The sequence below is a fragment of the Euprymna scolopes genome, chromosome 35 (genome assembly GCF_053919585.1).
Source record: "Euprymna scolopes isolate OS-2025 chromosome 35, ASM5391958v1, whole genome shotgun sequence".
Classification (NCBI taxonomy): Eukaryota; Metazoa; Mollusca; class Cephalopoda; order Sepiida; family Sepiolidae; genus Euprymna; species Euprymna scolopes.
In genome coordinates, this window is record NC_136516.1 from 19,574,142 (window position 1) to 19,597,376 (window position 23,235).

At 32.5% G+C, this 23,235-nt stretch overlaps 1 protein-coding gene across 1 annotated transcript in view; it reads left to right on the plus strand.

Annotated features, from left to right (window-relative positions):
* The window catches only part of LOC145259719 (TAR DNA-binding protein 43-like), a 40,454-nt gene that overhangs the window by 5,564 nt on the left and 11,655 nt on the right, over positions 1 to 23,235 (plus strand). The window contains exons 2-3 of the mRNA XM_080117404.1: positions 4,545 to 4,708; positions 17,485 to 17,625. Of these exons, the coding sequence (XP_079973530.1) occupies positions 4,545 to 4,708; positions 17,485 to 17,625 (305 nt within the window). The remainder of the gene's footprint in view (positions 1 to 4,544; positions 4,709 to 17,484; positions 17,626 to 23,235) is intronic.

Sequence of the window (23,235 nt, forward strand, 5' to 3'; positions counted from 1 at the left end):
AGGTCATATTGATGATGTTCTCCACATATGACTAAACGAAGTAGTCAAGCAGGTTAAGGTTGGAAGAGGAGGAGGGGCAGTGAGAGAAGGGTACATAGCCAAGCCTGGGTCTCTTTAAACTTGTGGGTCAGCGTTGAGTCCTGCTGCCACGATCAGTCTGCCAGCAGCCACTTGATTGTACCAGGGATTCCCAAGCCAATTTTGAAGATGTGAGTCCTCACTTGAAACCACACAAAAACCATAGTAGCAAGTTTTAGTTGTCTCTCCCACAAGGCCAGAGGTTTGGGGGAAATATATTTCAAATAATCTGAAATAACAGCAAAGGGGAGACTTGATTCCAAATATTTCTCATGTTATTTCTCCCCTCTTTTGGAAAGAAGGTACGATTATGAATATCTCCAGTATCAAATAATCCTTATACACTGTGAAATTTACTTTATGTATGAAAACCAAAGAGAAGAGATATAACAGGAGAAATATTTGGAATCAATTCTCTCCTTGCTGTTATTTCAGATAATTCGAAATCATAGCAGCAAGTTTTTTTGTTTTTTTTTTTTGTCTCCCCTCCATCAAGGCCAGAGGTTTTGGGGAAATATCAGATATTTGCAAAACTAGGAAAACAAATGACTAGGATTGAAACATTTTTTGGCTATAAAAAAGTGCTAAAAATAGGCTCTGAATGAGGGTGATACATGATCCCTTTAATGTGCGACCTTAAGGACAGATGTCACATAGCCGACTATACAATCGGGTTATTAGCTTTCCAACAAGCCTTCATTTGTTAAATTCTGATCAACAGTCACCGAGATCTGGAACTCATAAGATTACCAAAAAAAAAGATGATATATCTATATATGGATATATATATCTACCGGTAGCCAAATTGAATATTGAAATGCTCATATCTTTGGTTCTATGGGATGAAACTAGATGTAAATTTGCAGGCGTTTGAAGATTATAATACTATTCTATGATTAAAATTTTGTGACAATTGGTTAAAATGAACCTATATTTTTCAAACCAATAAAATATGTCTAAATTTGCCTACATTTGTAATAGTGTCCTACAGACTAGCTTCAGTTTTGCTGCTTTTTAGTTGTCTCCCCTATGAAATCGGATTTGGAGTCTCAATTACCTCCCTTAGTTCATGTTTTTGAGATTTTCTTTTTATGATAGACACAAATTTATAAATAAAATGGTTCCTATATCAATCATTTAAATTGTATAGTAAAATTGGTTTAAGCAATACTTTCAAACAAAACTATAAGCTTCTACTTTTTTAGACAGTTAAATGTGAACACCATGAAAACATTTAACAGGAGAGGGAGATATATTTAAAATTTAGAGTGAGGAATTAGTTTCGCATATAAATTTAACATAAAACCATCTCTGGGCTAATCTTGAACCACATAGCGTTTAGAGCAGTTAACAAGAATTTGCAGGACTTGCCACCTGGACATAAGGTTATTGATAGTTAAAAAATGGATTATCACTCTTTCTCTCAAGTTCCTCCTTATTATTTTGTCCCACATTAACTATCATAAAATGCTTTGCCGTTCAATGATTGGGTATATAGACAATTGTGGCATGGAGTATCTTTCCTTAAAGTTTGCTTCTCCAGTAAAAAGGAGAAATGCACAGTTAGATTGCTTTATAACAAAACAAAAAAAATGTTATTAACTATTTCTGAGTTCTGATGCCATGATCTGCATCAAGACACTAAATTCACTTCATGCACCTTTTTTTTTAAAACAAATAAGATTAAAAATTAAGAGGGGTGGGTATCACTGTCATTTTAGAATTATTTTACCATGGAATTTCTCTTTATATAAAACTAGTGGGAGTACCCGGCGTTGCCCGGGTGTGGAAAGATGTAAGGTGGAGGTAACAGTAAGAAGTCCGAGTGGAGAGAGGTGTTAAAAAAGTGGTAGTAGTGGGGGAGGGGCATAACAACAGTAGGCAGACCGGGTAGAGAGAGGGGGGGTTAAAAGGGGGGGGGGTACCCGAGTGTGTGTAGGTGGTGTAGTAAGGAACCCCGGGTGGAGAGAAGTGTTAAAAGTTTTTAAAAAAAAAGTGGTAGTAGGGGATCAAAACAACAGTCGGCAGCTCATGTGGAGAGAGGTGTTAAAAAAAAAAAATGGTTGTAGCGGGAGGAGGGAATCAAAACAACAGTAAGTAGCCAGGGTGGAGAGGGTGTTAAAAAAAATTTTAAAAAGCGGTTATAGGCAGGCAGGCCTGAACCCGCGATGTGAAGGCAGAAAAGAAAGTGAAGAAAATCTTGACATCTTAGCGATGTTCCATGACGCGACCAGAAGTTCGGAATGTTGAAATTAAGTGAAGTCAATCCAACCGATACGATGACTTGCAAAAATGGCGACTCAAAAAACTGACCCCTCTCTGCAAAAAACTGCCGAGTTTAGGATGAAGGAATTAATGTTTTTGGCCAATTTTTTTATATTTGTTGTCTGAGACGTCAAGCTTCAAAACAATACCGGTCTCATCAGGATTCGACACCTCTGTCGAAAGTTTTTAGCAGGCATACAAACACACACACACACACACACACACACACACACACACACACACACACACACACACACTTTTCCTTTTCATGGCAATCTGAATGCAAGTAAAATAAGTGTAAAAAGAAGTGGTGAAAGTTGAAATAGTTTAAATTGTGCTTCATCAGAAATTGTTGACATTATGGCTGCTCTGAATGTTCAGGGTCTCTAATGGTTCAACCATGTACAGTATACCAACCACTTTCATCAACTTCCTAACATGTCCGGGTATACCAGGTACTTGAGAGCATGGTACACTGAAAGATCTAGCTTGAATACATCAAAATGAAGGAAGAACCCAGCTCCATCCAAGCAGAGTAGTTCTAGGTATAACCTTAAAAGACATCCAGTGGTGAGTCCCTTATTTAGGAGCTGTGGGGAATGTGGAGTTGCCACTTGGTTGCCATTGCTCTCAGTCCACTTGGACCCAGAGTGACAGTACTTGTTAAGGCGACCATGTCAGCGGGGTCTACAATTGCTGACTGCAACCCCATGCAAAGAGTCATGGTATAACCAGATCAGGTTGTCTGAAGATACTGGCTTCCTAACCAAAAATACACCAAACATTGTTATTTTTTCCTTTCCCTTTGCCAAACTCAATCATGTTTTGCAAAATCAAAAGAAAACAATTTTCTACAAAACAATCAAACCAAACACCATGACTAAATATTGGACTATACAAGGGTTAGTAAAGCATACTTTTTTTTTTTGTTTTAAACTTAAAAAGTTGAAGGACTATGAAGACTGGAGTGGTACAATTAAAATGAGCAACCGTTCCAGAACTTATTTTTTACTATCATTCTCGGTGGATTTCTACCAGAAATTCAATGACGCATCTCTAGTTTTTGGCATAATGGAGGTTGCTTTCTTGGAGTCTCACACCATGAATATCTGCAACAGAGAGATGAAACTTTCAGGTCATGAATGCATAAGTTCAGTTATCATGATGCAATTTGCAATACACTCCAATCCATTCAGGTGGAATAAAAACAGTAGGAGGCATTACTTTTGGAATGGCCCTTGTATAAAGAACTTGGAGAAAAAAAATTTCCCCCCAGATTATTTGATTTGGCATTAAATAACCCCAAAATTGTTGATCTGTCATAAAATAATCAGCCAGGCACATGAAATACTTGTCTTGCGTGCATCAAAATGTAGTGTAGGTTAAGGAAGAACTCTACTCAACCCAACCTGGGTGAACGCTGTTGCAACATCTCTTCAGCAACCCTGGATGCATGTGCCATGCTGATGTGTAAACAGCTGAACGTTGTAGAGTGTGCGCTCCATTTTGTACTGGATAGTATAACTAAATCCTGTCATGTTTTATCCATCCACCTTACAACATTTTTGAGTATTTTGTAGTATAGCCAACAAACTGGAAAAAAAATGGTCAAATAACAAATAAATGTTACCAAAGGCAAGATAAGTTACTCTTCTATCGACCGGGATAGTTTTTTTTTTTTGTGTTTTAACTTACAGTAGAACCCCGGGATACAGTGGCCCTACGATACTTTTTTTTTTTTTTTTAAAGGTAATGATGTGGTATACAATGTTTTTCCGTCGCCTGGTTATGGTATTTGCCTCGCCTTACAGTGTTATTTATAATGTTTGATTATATACATGTGCATTAGATATTGTACTGTATTTTGTTTAATGCCGTATCCTGGGATTTTACTGTATTTTGAAACACAAGTAGTATTAAGTGCTTAAGTTAGAATGAGAACAAAACGAGTGACATGAGACGTCATCTGAGGAGACTCGATAATCACTCAAAAATCGAAAATTAAACAAAATACTGGTAGAAACCAATCACTTTTTCTTGTTTTGATTCCTGATTGTAGGCTTTTTGATTTATTTATTGTTATTTTAATAAATATGAAACAAAGCAAGCAAACCTTTATCATTGCAGTCATTCGAAAGCTGAAGTCATATTAAAGAATCAATAGTAATTTTAAAATAAAAGTTTTTTTTCTCTTTCCTTAGATAACAAGAGAAAAAGTGAGGACGACCCAGATGATCCAGCCAGTAAAACCAAACGTATGGATAATAAATGCACAGACTTAATTGTGTTGGGTTTACCATGGAAAAGTACAGAAGACGATCTCCGCCAATATTTCTCGCAGTTTGGAGAACTTATTATGGTGCAGGTAAGTTATCTTTGAATGTTTCCTTAAAATGGACAATGTGAAGTTGAACACTATGTATTTATTGGCACTGACTGTAATTGCCCCATTTGTTGTGCTGGTCCAAAGTTATTGTGCAAAAAATTTCTTGCCTCCACATTTTGTAAAGTTCAACTGGTAAATAATAGAAAAAAAAAAACAAGATAGCAAAGCACAATTCATTTTATCGGCACGCCCACAAAATCACAAGTCTAGCTCATTCCATGAACAAAGCTTCTTTCTTAGAAGTGCATGCCTGTGGAACTCTCTTCTGTTTGCCTGTTTTCCACCTGACTACAACTTGGATGTCTTCAAGTCCAACATAAACAAATTTCTGATAAACCGCTCCCTTAAGTAAGACACTTTATCAAATCTCCATTACTAATGATTACTATGATATTATCCCATTGATTACTGTACATGCAATAACCCTTATCCCCGAGTGGCTTCTGGGCCTTGATAAGTGGTGACTATCATGTAAAAAAAATAAAAAATAAAAAAAAGCTCATAAACATAATGTTTATTATTTTCAGATGACAGTTTAGCCTGACCAGACTGACACATAAAAGTCCCATTGACACAGTCTTTTAGGCAAAAAGTCTCAAGAACTCTCGCCTGCTCGGAGAAGCACACTGGTCTAATTGCCCAGCAGCTTTTAGGAAAATCAACTGTCTAAAACATTCAGCTCCAACTTCCACCCTTTCTCTCCTTTCTGGTGCCTATGATTGCCTCCCCTTTCTCATTTTCTGGAATTTTTTCTCCTCTGACTGATTCGGGGGCTTTTGTTAGCGGTCACAATTCAACCAGCCAGAATTTAACCAGGAGATAACCTCAAGATGGTCTCTATTCAACGGGGGTTTATCTGGAGGCCATCTAGAAGAATTACTTTTCCCAAGTAGGTCGATCCCAGCATAACTTTTCTCATCCAATGAGGAAATATCTCCTGAGTGATGAGACTCCATTTAGAGATGCTTTCAGTTCCGTGTGCCCTTCTCTTATCCTTTGATCATGCATCTATCACTGCAACGTCTGTCATTTGTATGCACTAGCAAAACATGGTGTGCAGTGCGTGTTTACAACTCCTACGGCTTTAACCTGATGCTAAGTTTGCATTCTGTGTCCATGAAACTTGAAAATTGAACCATTAGGTGCAGAAATGTATCTGTAATTTGATTAGCCCTACCATTCTTGTCTTCATCCTCTCTCTCACAGATGTGATGTTGCTAGTCTCAGTTTTTTCTATAAATACTATTATGGCATGTTTTCTTCAGAATTGTCTGATATATTCTTTGCTTCCTTTGTTCCAGCTTATTTGACTCGTTGATTTGATGGTCTTTTTCAGTTTGCTGTTTTGATACCTTCTAATACCGTTTCCTATTCCAGTAGCTCCTTTCTAAAGAACTGTCCTCCTGTTGACTGTTTTCCTCCTACCTATAGTTTTGGTCTTAAGATGAAGGCCAATCTTTACAATAATTTTCATTTGTAGCTCCTTACATCAAGTGGCTTCATGCCTTGTCTGAAGCGATTTCTATAAGAAACCTCTACCTTTTACTATGAAAAATGATTGCTTGCACATAACGAACCTATAACAGTTTGTCTTAATAGATAAATGTTATTTTTCAAAAACAAATTTTTAATTAACCAGGTTAAGAATTCTTCTCAGATTCCTCTGCTTCTTTCTCACAAGCCATCTTTGTCATACATCGCTGTCAGCCTACATTGGTTGATGTAAGTATGATGCTAACCCCCTAACCCTTAGAAATCTATAATTGACAACACACTGAACTCTAATTTTTCCCATGAAAAATCTTACCGTGCACATACAACTCAGTTGTGTGGAGCTTTGTTTTAGTGTTGATGCTTTAGTGCTTGCCTGTGAAACAATGGAAGGTTTATTTGTTGTGCTAAAGACTGTTAAAGCTACAGAAAATAGATCTTTAAAAATGGGGTGGAGAGTGATAATGTACGAACATAAAATTACTGTACATATTATTGATTAATGATTATAAGCAGTTGTTTCGCTTTAATAGAGAAATTGTTGGATATCCATGTTTGTTGGACAAATCTATCATAGACTAACATTTAGTTATAGAAAAAGTGTTGGAATCCGCAATGTGGTTTGTAAAGAAGAAATGCCGTATCCTGATTATTCAGTACTTGTCGATGAACACTGGATAAATTAATGGTAAAGATATGTACAAATGCTAAAAATGGATAAATTAATGATAAAGATATGTACAAATGCTAAAAATTAATGGTAAAGATATGTACAAATGCTAAAAATTAATGGTAAAGACATTTACAAATACTAAAAATTAATGGTAAAGACATGTACAAATACTAATAATTAATGGTAAAGACATGTACAAATACTAAAAATTAATGGTAAAGACATGTACAAATACTAAAAATTAATGGTAAAGACATGTACAAATACTAAAAATTAATGGTAAAGACATGTACAAATACTAAAAATTAATGGTAAAGACATGTACAAATACTAAAAATTAATGGTAAAGACATGTACAAATACTAAAAATTAATGGTAAAGACATGTACAAATACTAAAAATTAATGGTAAAGACATGTACAAATACTAAAAATTAATGGTAAAGACATGTACAAATACTAACAATTAATGTTAAAGACATGTACAAATACTAAAAATTGATGGTAAAGACATGTACAAATACTAAAAATTGATGGTAAAGACATGTACAAATACTAAAAATTGATGGTAAAGACATGTACAAATACTAAAAATTGATGGTAAAGACATGTACAAATACTAAAAATTAATGGTAAAGACATGTACAAATACTAAAAATTGATGGTAAAGACATGTACAAATACTAAAAATAATTGGTAAAGATATGTACAAATGCTAAAAATGAATCAAATTGATGGTAAAGACATGTACAAATACTAAAAATTGATGGTAAAGACATGTACAAATACTAAAAATTGATGGTAAAGACATGTACAAATACTAAAAATAATTGGTAAAGATATGTACAAATGCTAAAAATGAATCAAATTGATGGTAAAGACATGTACAAATACTAAAAATTAATGGTAAAGACATGTACAAATACTAAAAATTGATGGTAAAGACATGTACAAATACTAAAAATAATTGGTAAAGATATGTACAAATGCTAAAAATGAATCAAATTGATGGTAAAGACATGTACAAATACTAAAAATTGATGGTAAAGACATGTACAAATACTAAAAATTGATGGTAAAGACATGTACAAATACTAAAAATTGATGGTAAAGACATGTACAAATACTAAAAATTGATGGTAAAGACATGTACAAATACTAAAAATTAATGGTAAAGACATGTACAAATACTAAAAATTAATGGTAAAGACATGTACAAATGCTAAAAATTGATGGTAAAGACATGTACAAATACTAAAATAATGGTAAAGACATGTACAAATACTAAAAATTGATGGTAAAGACATGTACAAATACTAAAAATAATTGGTAAAGATATGTACAAATGCTAAAAATGAATCAAATTGATGGTAAAGACATGTACAAATACTAAAAATTGATGGTAAAGACATGTACAAATACTAAAAATTGATGGTAAAGACATGTACAAATACTAAAAATAATTGGTAAAGATATGTACAAATGCTAAAAATGAATCAAATTGATGGTAAAGACATGTACAAATACTAAAAATTGATGGTAAAGACATGTACAAATACTAAAAATTGATGGTAAAGACATGTACAAATACAAAAAATTAATGGTAAAAATATGTACAAATGCTAAAAATGAATCAAATTGATGGTAAAGACATGTACAAATGCTAAAAATTAATGGTAAAGACATGTACAAATGCTAAAAATTAATGTTAAAGACATGTACAAATACTAAAAATTAATGGTAAAGACATGTACAAATGCTAAAAATTAATGGTAAAGACATGTACAAATGCTAAAAATTAATGGTAAAGACATGTACAAATGCTAAAAATTAATGGTAAAGACATGTACAAATGCTAAAAATTAATGTTAAAGACATGTACAAATGCTAAAAATTAATGGTAAAGACATGTACAAATGCTAAAAATTAATGGTAAAGATATGTACAAATGCTAAAAATGAATCAAATTGATGGTAAAGACATGTACAAATGCTAAAAATTAATGGTAAAGACATGTACAAATACTAAAAATTAATGTTAAAGACATGTACAAATGCTAAAAATTAATGTTAAAGACATGTACAAATGCTAAAAATTAATGGTAAAGACATGTACAAATGCTAAAAATTAATGTTAAAGATATGTACAAATGCTAAAAATTAATGTTAAAGATATGTACAAATGCTAAAAATTAATGGTAAAGACATGTACAAATGCTAAAAATTAATGGTAAAGACATGTACAAATGCTAAAAATTAATGGTAAAGATATGTACAAATGCTAAAAATTAATGTTAAAGATATGTACAAATGCTAAAAATTAATGGTAAAGATATGTACAAATGCTAAAAATTAATGGTAAAGACATGTACAAATGCTAAAAATTAATGGTAAAGACATGTACAAATGCTAAAAATTAATGGTAAAGATATGTACAAATGCTAAAAATTAATGGTAAAGACATGTACAAATGCTAAAAATTAATGGTAAAGACATGTACAAATGCTAAAAATTAATTGGTAAAGATATGTACAAATGCTAAAAATTAATGGTAAAGATATGTACAAATGCTAAAAATTAATGTTAAAGATATGTACAAATGCTAAAAATTAATGGTAAAGATATGTACAAATGCTAAAAATTAATGGTAAAGACATGTACAAATGCTAAAAATTAATGGTAAAGACATGTGTAAATGCTAAAAATTAATGCTAAATGAAGGTGTGAAATCTATCAAAACCAAAATAATGATCAGTGGTTTTAATGTTGGAAAGTTCCCGAAACAAGGAAAATTCCCCTGTTCAATCTGTGGAAAATGGGTTGCATGCAACTCAAACTTTTGTGGCACTTGTGAGCATTGGGTGTACTTGTAACAGTAATACCGTTTAGCGCCGGGCAAGGTACATGTTGCTATTTAATCTAAGTCATTTTTTAAAATCAGTATTTAGTAGGTTTCTCCTATATCAATCAATATAAAACTTGGTTGACTGGATTCAAAATAAAATTTTCTTTAAAATGGTATTTTAATTTTTTTTTTTTTTATTGTGATTTGTATATTCCAAGAAATTGCAATTTAATTCCGCCTATTAACAACGAAATATGCCACTATTACGTGTCTGCAAGCGGTAGATGACTTTTTAGACGCACGCGTTTTACGTATGTTCATATGAATACTCAACATGGAAATTCTACTAGTCGATGACGTTTTCTATTTGTAAAACAATAAGAGAAAAGAAATCACTTTATCATGGAATTTGAACAAAATGCGTAAAAGTTAGAACATCTTGAAGTTTTTTACATGGGTATCACCACTTATCAAGGCTCAGGGACCACTTGGGAATAAGGGTTGGGTTAAGAGTCAATTTCTAGTATTAAAATAAATCAAGATAAAAACTTTGTTCAAACGGTATGTAATAGCCAATATATTTATTTCTTTTGTTATAAAATTTGAAAAGAATTGGTTAAGAACTTTTTACATACGCATTGATAGCAATGATAGTGAGCGCCAACATTTGATTGTTTTTATGTGCTGTGCAATGCTGTCAGGTAAATTCATAACAAAACCTTTGTTTACAGAAATGACGTATATATTTTTATTTTTAATTATTTAGAAGACATCAGTTTTTGATTATGAAAAGAAAAAGAATTTTTGTTAATATTCTGTTTTAGCGTCAAAATCTTTTTTTGCAAAAAATATTCAATTCAAACAAAAAATTGAATAGAAGAAAGTTTGGTGCTTATACACTTATGTTACCGTATTATTTTTTAAAAAATAGTGGTATCAAGTTTTACAATATGTTTTTTATTATTAAATTGTTAAGTGAAAATACAGAATAATTACAAAACACCTTCTCCTTCTATCTTAAGACTGGGTTTTTAAATAATAACATTATTTCAGCACAGTAACAAATGCAAAAGTATGAAAAATTAATGTATCAAACTAAATGAAAAACATGTTTAAACGAAAGGGAATATTCAATACAACAAATAAGACATCCAAAAATGTTATTTTTATACATTTTTAATATTCTGTTACTGTTGATTAATAAATACTGAAAATTTCATGAAAATTGGTTGATTTCCTGCATTTTAGTAAATATTTAAGGGGGTGAGAGGTCTGCAACTCTAAAACAGTTCCTCAAACTTCTAAAACGCTTTATTTAGAAACCCACTCTTAGCATCAGGATAAGGTGTCTTGTAACTATTCTGTACTTTCACCTAACAATTTAATAAAAAATTATAATTTATTGTACTCGCATTAAGAAACCTATTCTTAACAGGGGGAGGGTAACTATTCTGTACTTTCACCTAACGATGTAATAAAAAAAGGATATTGTAAACCTTGAATATAACTTCAAAATAAAATTACAAAAATAGCGCTGTAATTTTGTTTTTTCGTTAAAATATTTTTGTTTAATTTTAATTCAAACAACTTAACTCGACACCATTTTTTTACTTGAGTAAAAGCATGTTTAAATGAGTTAAAACACAAATCACTTATCCAGTTAAGTAAAACAATAACTTACCTTGCCTATGATAACATTTATTGGGTTTGTTTTACAATCCACAGAGGAAGTACTGGTAAATTGAGACGATAACCAGTTTGTGTGTAAGAAAATGGAGATGGATGAAAAATCAGATGCGGAGAAAATATATCTGTATGGTGAATCTATTGAGCTTGTTGAGAAGCTTTGTTACCATGGTGAAACCATTGGAGCACAGGGTGGAGAGAGTGATCAAGTTCAGAAAATTCTGCCATTATTCACTAGCAGAACGTTACTACTGGCGATTAAGACAAGTCTATCAGGTATGTGTGTGTGTGTGCAGTGTGATGATGTAAGTGAAATCTGACTAATGAGTGTTGAGGACATGTGTTGCATGGAGAGAAATAATATTGTGGGGAAAATAGAGAAGGCTTACCACAAAAACGTGCTTGTGTCTGTCTGTCGTCTGTTCTGCAGGCTAAGAAGAAAAAACAAAAAGATCCAAGATTGCGACCGCAGTTTTTCAATGCCCACGGTCTTGCACAGTTCTCGAAAAATCACATTTCACATGTGATTGAGGTGCGTCTGGGCACCATAAAAGCAGGTTGCAGGGGGAGTAAGGCAGAAGCGTTCAGATCTGTGTAGAGTGGACATCGTCAGACTTTTCCGAATTTGTTTACATTGGACTTGAAGGCAACGATATTGTAGTCAGTCAAGAAGCAAGCCAGCAAAACAGTGTTCCATCGTCATGCATCGTCATCGTCATTGTCAGACTTTTCCAATTAGATATATAATGCAATCCTTACAGATCTCAGAAAAAATTTCGACAGTATAGGAAGATGTGTGCAGAACACAATATTTTGTTGGTATGGTCACATTGAAAGAATGGATAAGTTATTGGGTTAGTAGACATATAGACATGGGACAGTTGAAGTAGCAGGATCAGTTTGCAGGACAAAACCATGGAAAACATGGGAGGAAAATGATGAGGATAAAAAAAAAAAACTGATAAGTTTAAATGACTTGAATATAAATGTAGCTAATCTATATATTTATAAAAATGAGAATATGTGAGAACACTCTTCAACCTATATTACTCAACAAATTTTTAATCTATAGACTTGAAATTTGGTATATAGGGTATTCAGACATATGGAAACTTTTTAATTGGTTTTCATCCAGAAAAAAGACTAAGTGGTCATAATTGAAAATTAGTACTTGGGGAAGAGGGGGTGGTCATCGGATTTTTATCTGTTTGTCAACTGTTTCATGTGCAGTTGTGAAACATGACAGCTTCCTTATGTTAATAAGTAGGTTTGAAAACACTTTTTAAAGACTGTGGCAAGCTGGTCTAATTATTATTGTACTTGACTATAGGTTTTGATCTCGGTTCGAGTATTTTTTTTTTTTTTTTACTTACAAGAACTGAACTGTTTAGAAAAAACATAATACTCGCATGCACATGTCTTAGTTTCTTTGGGTTTTTTATTTTTTATTTATTTATTTTTTTTTTAAGAAATTTAATGTTATGTCTAATACCTTTGATATTTCTGTTTATAATAAATAAGAAATCTGTATTAATCAAAATATGATATTTATGTGTATTTTACGATCGAGCGATGCCGGGCGACTTTCTAGTAATTAAATGATTTAGTGTTTCTTTCAAACGAATGTAATTGTTTATCTGAAAACTGACATCAAGTGATCAAAGATCGACTTTTGTATTATTAATGTCATAAGCATTTGTTTATTCTTAATCGGTATGTTTAGAAAATGTTTCTCATTAAATTTCTCCCTGATTTTCATAAGTAGTGAGTGAGAAGAAGACTTTGTGAGAGGATTGACTCCTCCTCCTCCTCCTCCCTTTATTCATGACTAATCAAATATAAAATGATGAAATATAAAAATTTAGATACAATTTTTTTCTCAAACAGGAACTAATATTTGCCTTATGATTAGACATATTTAAGTTTAGTATTTTAAAAAGATTTGAGAAATTTTGCTCAACTTCTAACATAAAATTATCTTATGAGATTTAAAAAGTTGGATCTGAATAGCATATAAGCTGATATATCAAATTTTGATTCTGACTTGCCGATTTTCATTTGTTATTTGTGTACCATGTTATTGGAATTATAATGTACTTCATTATAGTTTATTTAAAAAATTTTTTAAAAATTATGTAGACCCACTTGGCAACTGGTAATATGAAATCACTTTTCATGTATGATTGAAAAATGTAGATCAGCAAGGGGGAATAACTCATTTTTTTTATTTGGGGGTTATAAAAAGAGCTGTCTCCTTGGCTAAACTTTTTTTGTTTTCTGTATAAGTTTAACAACGTGGAAACAAAAAATAAAATGCCTTCACTGCATCCTGTGCAACGCTGGGTAGGTGCAGCTATCACCATTTATATAAAGTTAGGTATGTTTTATATGTTTGTATGTACAGAATTTACTACTAAACTAATTAATTGATACTTATGAATTTTTGAATACGGTGGGTTATATTTGGTTTTCTAACCAAGGTGTAAAAAGAGGTGGAAGCCCTTTAAGAAAATTAAAAACCTGATTTTTGTGGCATTGTATCAATAGGTATTAGACATTGATACATATTTCCAAAGTTTCAGCTCTTTGGGATATTTTAAAAGGTTTTTTTGAAGTAGAGGCATAATATATGCACAATTTCTTATTTGAAAATTCAAATATTTAAAATTTGCTTTGAATTTGATCCATAATCATTAGGCACCAATTAAACATGATTCCTTGAGTTTCATTTGCTTTAAGTCTCCTTAAGCTTAAACCATAAATTCTTAAATTTTCTAGAACCAAGATCATGTAATAAGAATTCTAGATATGTTTTTTTATCAGTCCCAATCACTGCAGTGTTGCATCCTTGTGCCTGTTTTACAAGTACTTTCATGGAATATGCTTTGATGAGCTCCTAGAACTTGTGCTCCCTTGACGTACATACTCTTGACTAACCAGACAAGCAGCAAAATTCCACTCTATTCACTGATGAGCTGCCCAGATGCCAAAAAGCTTTCTACTCTAATAGTCCCTTTTTTTTTTTTTTTTGAACTGCTAGACTTCAGAATTCCCTTACTGTTTGCTGTTTCTCTGACTGTACTGATATATAAAAGTTTAAATGTAACGTAAACCAACATTTTGTTAATCTTTCCTAAGCATGATCCCAAATAATAGCCCCTTACATCCAATATAATATGAATAGACCTCTTGCTGCTCAACTCCCTACAGTTCCCTGTTAGAGACAATCCCAAATTGTAACCCCTTATGTTCCATGTGGCAATATGCCTTGTTTGGGATGAAAGAATTAAAAATAAAAAAATTCTTGGTTTTATTCTTTGTAACGGGACATAAAAGTGATGCATACCTGTTCACTGAGACGGATGTTCTAGTTATATAGAAGGAAAAAAATCTTTCATTTTTGTGAAAAGAGTTGTTCGAGGCAATTACAATGCAGTCTTGCAGAAAAGCACTGTCAAGTACGAGACAGTGAAAAGAATAAATATGACAATATTCAAAAGATCTCATTAATTTTCAATTATAAAATATTTATTTACCAACATGATGTGTCAAACCAGGATTGTATCGTGGTATTAAGTTCTCACGTTTTCAAGGTATACTTCATCTTCAGAAAGAGAAAAAAGAAAAAAAAGTGCAATCACTCGATGGAGGTGTCTTTATGCCGGAAGCTAGAAATAATAGCTTAGCAGTCAGACAGGGTTGCATGGTAGTTAAATTATTTCTGAAATGTGGGTCGGCATTTGTGTTTATAATTGTAAAATATTATTACATTTATCAATAATAATTTTATTATTATTATTATGCATGTCACTTAGGTGTAATTATAATTGTTTAATTATTTGTGCACACATGTGTACGCATATTATCTTCTGTATTGTTTAGTAATATTATCTAATAATAATAATAATATACATTTAATTTTTTTAGTAAATTCTATCCCAGGGCTCTATGGACAAATTTATCTTTAATTGACCGTTGACAACTGAATATTTTTGTTTACTAGCGAAACTCTCATGATTTTTGGAATATGACATCTTCGTTTCATGATGAGTATGTACATCATAAAGATTATTCTGTAATTTTTTTTTTTTTTTTAATAAGTGTAATTCTAGATATACAACAAATTTTATGCTGATACTTGAAGGTATAAACATTCTAAATTCTTCAGGTGTTTTTTAAACAGTCTTCGTTAAAAAAAAATAGTATATTGTTCTATTAAACTTTTATTGTTTAAATAATTTTACTTTGTTCGTCTTATTAAAAACAAAACAAAGTTGAAACAAGCTTTGGAAGATTGTTAGTTAAAGAAATACAATCGCCAAAAGATTAGCATTTCATTATTTCTAGTCGCCACTTTGAAAAATCACTCGCAAATGCGACTGTTTCACTCGCAATATAAAGCCCTTATCCTAAGTTCATTCAACTAATATTTGACAGAGAAGTAATGTTGTTGTGTCCGCGTTCATCGTGGTTTGGTTGAACCCGCTCTTTAAATTGAATTCTCTGCATCTCATATAGATGCCGCCCAGGCACGTCGGTTTGAAGTTGTGGTTGATATCAGGTCCAGCCATTCGTGGTTTCAGTGGTGCACTCCATAGAGGCAAGAACACAGGATCAGAGCGGCATCTTGCTGACCACCGCATAATTTCTTTCAATTCTGGATTGGGGTAGGGTTGATGGATGAAGTAATCTGGTTTGCAGGCACAGAGTGTGACCAAACCATTGGAGAAGTCTCAAAAATGTTTAAGTGAAAGATCTTAAGAGACGATTTATTAAAATGGAATAGTTTTTATTTGTTATCATCATAGTTTGTCCCGTTAACTTTCATTTTATTCATAACTAGCTATACTGAACCAACATTGCCCAGGATTCTTAAAAAAAAATTTTAATAGGATTTAACTATTGCAACATCGTTTAATTATTAAATCCTTAGTAGAATCAAATAATTAACTAAGAAATTGACTTTAATGAGTAGGCAAAAAAAAAAATCTTGTAACACCATCTTGTAAAAACAAGGGGAGATTACGCCACAATACTTAAAATGTGTGATCAGCATTGTAATGCTTACAATTTCACATTTATCGCTTAAAATCACTTAAAAATGATTTTCTTTAAAAAAAATTACTTGATCAATTTACCTGATTTTTTTTGTTCAATTATAAAGATTTTTCTGTATTTTTGTTTTTTTAATACAGGGGGAATTCTGGACAATCACTAAAATTTAAAACCCAATTTAAATAACATTCTATTCGGCTGTTTAAATCCTTTAAAATTTTGAATAGTCACAAAGTAATTTATTCATTTATATTACTTTTAACTATGTAGTATTAGTCATGAGACCTTCATAACATTACCAAAAGTATAAATGAAATCAACAGATTAAGATAAATGATGTTGATAATAAGAATTTTATTGCTTGCAAACAACACAGACTAGAACAGATGATTTTGTTACGTCCCCTTACTACCAAATATAATAATGTTGGTAAGGAAGTTTCCACGGAACTGCTAAACATACTGTTAAAATAAAAGGAAACTTAAGTTAATACTGACAATTATGTTGCTCCTGGACAACGCTGATGACAAAAGTTACTGTTCCTTCAGAGTGTGTTTCTTGTGATTATGAGTTGTCTTATAATTTAATTAATATAAATATTAAATGAATTATCTCCATTCTTTAAGAAATAAAATGGTTTAAAAATATTCATTTCTAACTGAAAGTGATAAGTGAGGGAATGTTCTGATCACAGAGGTCCAGGTTCAATTCTTATTCAATGTCCATCAGCGTTTCATTCGATAAAAACTGATCTATGGAGTCAGGTTTAATAATTTAGCATCGGATTATGTTTTGTGCTTTCATCGGCATCTGATTTCTTTGATTTTGAAGCAATATTGGACGTTTAAATTCTTTCGGTTCTTGTTGTTTACATTTTTTTTAACATTTGAAGTTATACAATTTTTTTAATTATCACAAACTTGGTTATTTTTTATTTATAAAATTTACACAATAATTGAGAATTTTTAATAGTTGAAAATATTTTTAAACTATTTTATTGTTTTTAGGTTAAGAAAGATCTCAAATCTGGCCAATCGAAAGGATTTGGATTTGTGAGATTCCAAGAATATGACTCGCAACAAAAATGTCTAAATCTCCGACACATGATTGATGGGAGATGGTGCGATGTGAGGATTCCAAATTCAAAGGTAACGTTTTAAAAAAAAAATTTAATTAGTTTCAAAGTTTGTTTTTTTACAAGAATATTCATTTCATGTTTTGATTATTTAAAAATGTATGCATATCAATATTTCTCATTAGCAAATTAATGAGAATATCTCATTCACAACATAAATCTTAAGAATCCAAGTTTTTAACAGAATTCCATTTTATTTTTTATCCAATAAAGGTGGATTTCTACTTCATTCACATTCATCTTCCATGGACGTTTTGGTAGAAGTCTTTTTTTTTTTTATTTTATTTTTTTTATTTATGATCTATTTATCTTTTATATGAAAGGAACTTTGTGTGAGTTCGTTCCCTATGGACTCAAATGGTTGGACAAATTTTTCACACAAAGATACTTTATGTGCCTAGCAGTGTTCTTAGATAGGTTTTGTATTGCAATGTCTCTGATAAATATCGATAATCGAAATAATCTGATGAAAAAAGGAACAGGCGATTTTGACCAAAGTTAATATCTTACACAGCCTAAGTGCATTTGAGGAGTTTTATTACCAAACAAGCTGAAAGGCTCAACACATCAAATCAACAGTAGGTTCTTTGATATGATAGATGTGCGTTCGGAATGAATGTTTGTTTAATGCACAATTGAACTTTGATACTATAGTTTTTCATTTGAAACTTGAATTCAAGTCGTTATCACCACACAAGCATATAAAATCAACAGTAGTTTCTTTGATATGATCGGAGCGTGTTCGAAATGAATGTTTCTGTTTCAAGCACAATTGAAAAACCGTCCTCTCATGATGAGATCGGTTCTACGCATGCGTCAGACGACGTCATAACCTGATTTAGTTTAAATATTTAAAGAACTGACACAATTTCATGTACGTCGTGTTAGCTCAGTTGGTTAGAGCATTGGGTCATTATCTAAACGTTTTGGGTTCGAATCGTGGTGTGAGATTTTTTTCTTTTTAACGATTTTTTTTACATTTTAATATTGAAGCAGGGTTATTTAAGCCATTTTTCACGTAACGTTAGTTTTTTGTTTTTTGTTTTTTTTACTTCGCTTATTCTTAGGTTTTCATTAACATCCCCCATCCCCGACCAACCACACACACCCAAAAACACCTGGAGATTTATTTCAGCCATTTGTCTCGTGTTTGGGGTTTTTATTTTTCAGATTTTTTAAAGAAGTTTTAACGTTCGTTTTTCTGTTTTCTTTTTTGTTTTTCAGATTTTTACATTTAACATCGATCATTTGCCTTACATTAGTTTTTTTTTTGTTTTTTCGAGTTTTTTCTTTATATAATATTAATTTTTATTTAATATTTAAAAATATTTACTTCGCTTATTCTTATGTTTTAGCCAGCATAATTTTTATGAGGTAATGTTTTTAAACTTGCTTTTATTTAAAAATGAATTATTCCTAAAACAGAAAATATAATTATACTAACAGGAACATTCGACGTTACCACGATTGAAGGAGAATCAAAAAATGTTTTGGTTTTTTTTTTTTTTGAAATCGATGAAATCACCCATTTTTCAACCAAATCGATTGATTGCATCCTCTTGTCGAGGACCCATCATGGTGCACTGGGAGGAAGCTTCACATGCCTCCCTGCAGTGATTTAGTTTACAATACATTGTAGTCTACATTACACTGTAGAGAAGCTACCATTGATTTTATAATATTAACTTGAGTTGAAGTTTAAAATGCAAAAATCAACTTTCATGGTTCAATTATGCTCTAAACAGAATTTATTTTGAATGTGCCATTATCTTATCAAAAAAAACCTACTGTTGATTTTTATACACCGGGCCCTTCTGCTTGTGTGATGATAAAACTTCTCAAATACGCTTGTGAGGTTAATCTGTATACATGTGTAAAATCAGATTGTTCCTTCTTTAATCAAATATTTTTGATACTTATCAGAGGCATTTTGATACAAAACCTATCTTTTTTTAATTTTTTGTGTGTCTGAAAACACACAAAAAATTAAAAAAAAAAAAAAAAGTCAGCCCAGCTGTTTTGGAGTTCATAGGAATAAGCTGACAACTTCCTAGACAACATGCCTTTTATGTATAAGTGGAGATATATTAGAGAGTTGGCCTCCAAAAATGCCAATCTAACCATATTTGGTACTAATAAAGTTTATATCTGACTTGCACACCAAGTTTAAATTATAATTATCCAACAGGCTTTGTTTTATCTCTGATCAATGATAGACAGTGACACTTTGGTGATTGTCTAATTAGTCTGAAGTGTTATCCTGAATGCGCTTCACACTCACAGAATCTTTACCCCGCCCTCCTCAATTTTCTATTTGTAAACTTCTCAAAGACAATGTGTATGAAAACAATTTCCTAACTATTCCTGAGCGGAAGTAGTTCATCAGAACCAAAATCCAGGCAGTGTCAAGAGAGGAGGGGGTCGGAGTGATTGACAATTTTTCATACCCAGGTTTGCTTATCATAGTTGTTTCTCAATTTATCAAAGTATGTTACGATAAATTAATGAATCGATCACGTACTACAGCTCCAATTCATACAGATATCATTCAATATTGTTATATTTATGAACAACGTAATAGGTTGAATATGATGATCTCTGTATTACAATAAGCAAGAATAAATTGCATAGTGAGTAGTTTCATTATCTAAAGAGTGTTGTATCAATACTGTCGTAGTAGTAATATATAGATATATATCTACTTTGATAAAGTTGAGCCTGAAGTCACTCTGACAGTGATATTAAGACACAAACGTCATATTCACAGTTAGGACTTTCTAATGTTGAGCATGCATCTATGATCAATGTCCGAAAGTTAACTAATTTGCATATTTCGTTGCAAAAGTACACCTCACTAATTAACTATGTTTTCGGTTCTTGTTCAGAATACCCCTAATATTAAAAAAAAAATAACAAAGATAAAGAAAAATCTTGTATGATGTACATACCTATGACAAAATCAAAAAATATATTCCAAAAGTCATGTAAATTGATCAAGTAGTTTTATTTTTATAAAGAAAATCATTTTTAAACAATAAGTGAAAATTTATGGGTATTGTAACATAAACCTAGTAAATATGAATTATTGGTGAGTTATCTTCCATTGCTTCTCAAGATGTTTTCCAAATTGCAGTCAAGACAGTAACTTCTTGAATACTCGTAAAACTTGATTTTCTTGTTTAAAATAAAACTACCTGACTAATTTACATGAGTTTTGGAATATGTCATCATTTTGTCACGGCTACATAGTTTTTTTTTTTTTTTAATTTTTTTATAGGAATTCTAGGCAGGGAACCATGCTTTCTTATTTGATGATTGTATTCATATAAAAAAAAAACATAGTTCTCTTAGCAGATTATATTGTAGATAAATTTTTAGTATTTTCAGTGAAGAGTTTTGTAGTGATGGTGCTTTCTATAATTTTCCTGGGCAATGTCAGGACACAGGTTCTGCTAGTATTTTATTATTATCTAAAGCATTTTGATCTTAAAGACTTAGGCAGGTTTTTTTTTTTTTTAGTCAGAGTTGGCTAGTCAGACTTATATACCTAAATCAATAAATTTGCTCAGACTCCAGAGGCTGCAAATGTTATATAAGCAATGAACCCAGGGGACTCTAATATTTCTGTTGTTAGCCATCCATAATCCAATTTATCTTGAAATTAAGACATACCTAACTTTCTCAATCAGCATCTCATTGTCATCTTCTGGTGGACAATCTTGTAACTGCAATGAAAATTTGGGTTTACAGACCCTGCAACCTCTCTCCCACAGAAGAGACGTTGCGAGCCTATCCTTGTTTTATCGTTATTTCCATGGCAGGTGCTCGTCTGAACTCCAATCTCTGGTCCCCCCTTGCCAATCCTTCACGAAAGACACGTCTAGCTGAATCCACTGTCAAAAATTTCCCCCACTCTTTCTGTGCCTAAATCAAAACGTAGATTCCATGAACAAAGCTTCTTTCTTAGAACTGCACACCTGTGGAACTCTGTTCCGTGTGCCTGCTTCCCACCTGACTACAACCTGGATGTCTTTAAGTCCAACGTTAACAAATTCCTAATGAACCGCCCTCTTAAGTAAACACCTCATTAAATCTCCACACTAACGTACTGTACTTGCAATAACCCTTATCCCTGAGTGGCTTCGGGGCCTTGATAAGTGGTAACCACCGTGTAAAAAAAAAAAAAAAAAAAAAAAAAGCCATAAATGTGTCAATCAATTACCATATTCTTTATGGAAAAAGAAAGTATATTTAACAGAGTTCATCCTTGGGCTGTAAAGCAACAATGAAACTAAATGGGGGCGGCTCAGGTACAAGCATATTCCTTTATTAAAAACTGATTTTATGATGCCTTGCTATGAATTTTCAATGTTGACTGAAGAATCTTGTGGTTTCAAATCCCTCATCTAATGTCATTTTCAATAAGTCTTAGTTCCCAAATTTGTCTGATTCCCCCTTCCCCCAAAAAGGGTAACTGCATGATGTATTCTCTTTATTTTTATATCTCTATACAAACATAATTCAACCAAATGGTTCTTGTATATACCAATATACAACACCTGCCAGAGAAAGGCAATAAATAATTCTTTTTCTCAAATTTACCGACGAAATGCACCTACATTGACGTTTTTTTGTTTTCTGATCTTTTTTGTAAAACTTAATTATGTTCTGCAAAACCAAAAACAAAAACAACAGCCTATCCCCCCCCCTTTTTATTTTATTTTTTCCTTACTCCCGGTCCTGGATATGACCTTAAACTACATCCGATGGTGAGGTCCAGCTTACGGGCTTGGGGAGTGTGGAGCCACCTCTTAATTACCATTGCTCCCAGGTCCACCCTGACCCGGAGTGGTAGTACCTGTTAGGGTCCCAACTATGGGTTAAATAGAAACAGATTTTAAAAAGGAAAAGAAACAAAAAAAAGAAAAGAAAAAGAAAACAAATATATTCTATTAAATTATCTATTTATTTATTTATTTTTTTACCCTGTCGGTAGGGCATGAGAACAAACCAACTGTCCCCCTGCAGAGGGTAAAAATCCCTCAATGGGGCAACCAGTTAGCCGTGGGTTGCTACCCGTAAAGTCTTAGGACGTGATCCTGGTGATTGAGCGAACCTAAACCAGGATACATAGAAGTTTAGGCACCGCAACACATTACTTTGGCCCTTACTTCGATTAGACGGGCGGTCGGAGAGGCCCGATCCGACCAATCGGCCAGTCACGCCAAGCCCCACCATATATTGCCCATTCCAAAAACCCACTACTAATACAACACATCCCCCCTCTCCCACAAATAACCCTACTCCCTAATATATGATGGAAAGCGGTGGCTGAGGGTCAATCGATTAGGTGTGAATATCGATGACGAGGCTGTAAACCCCTCAGGATTGCTACAGATCCCATAGCAATATCAAGAGAGAACAGATAATCATTATGATACCACCAAAGTCGGTTATATCATCATTGTATCCCTGTAGAGGCTGGGCGAATGGGTTTCCCCCCAGGCTCTTCCCAAATAGGACTCCGAGGTGGGTGGGGAACAAAGATGACGAAAAAAGAAAACAAAATATATGGCTTATTCCTCCCAAAAACCACCCAACCACCCAAAGAGAACCCACTCTG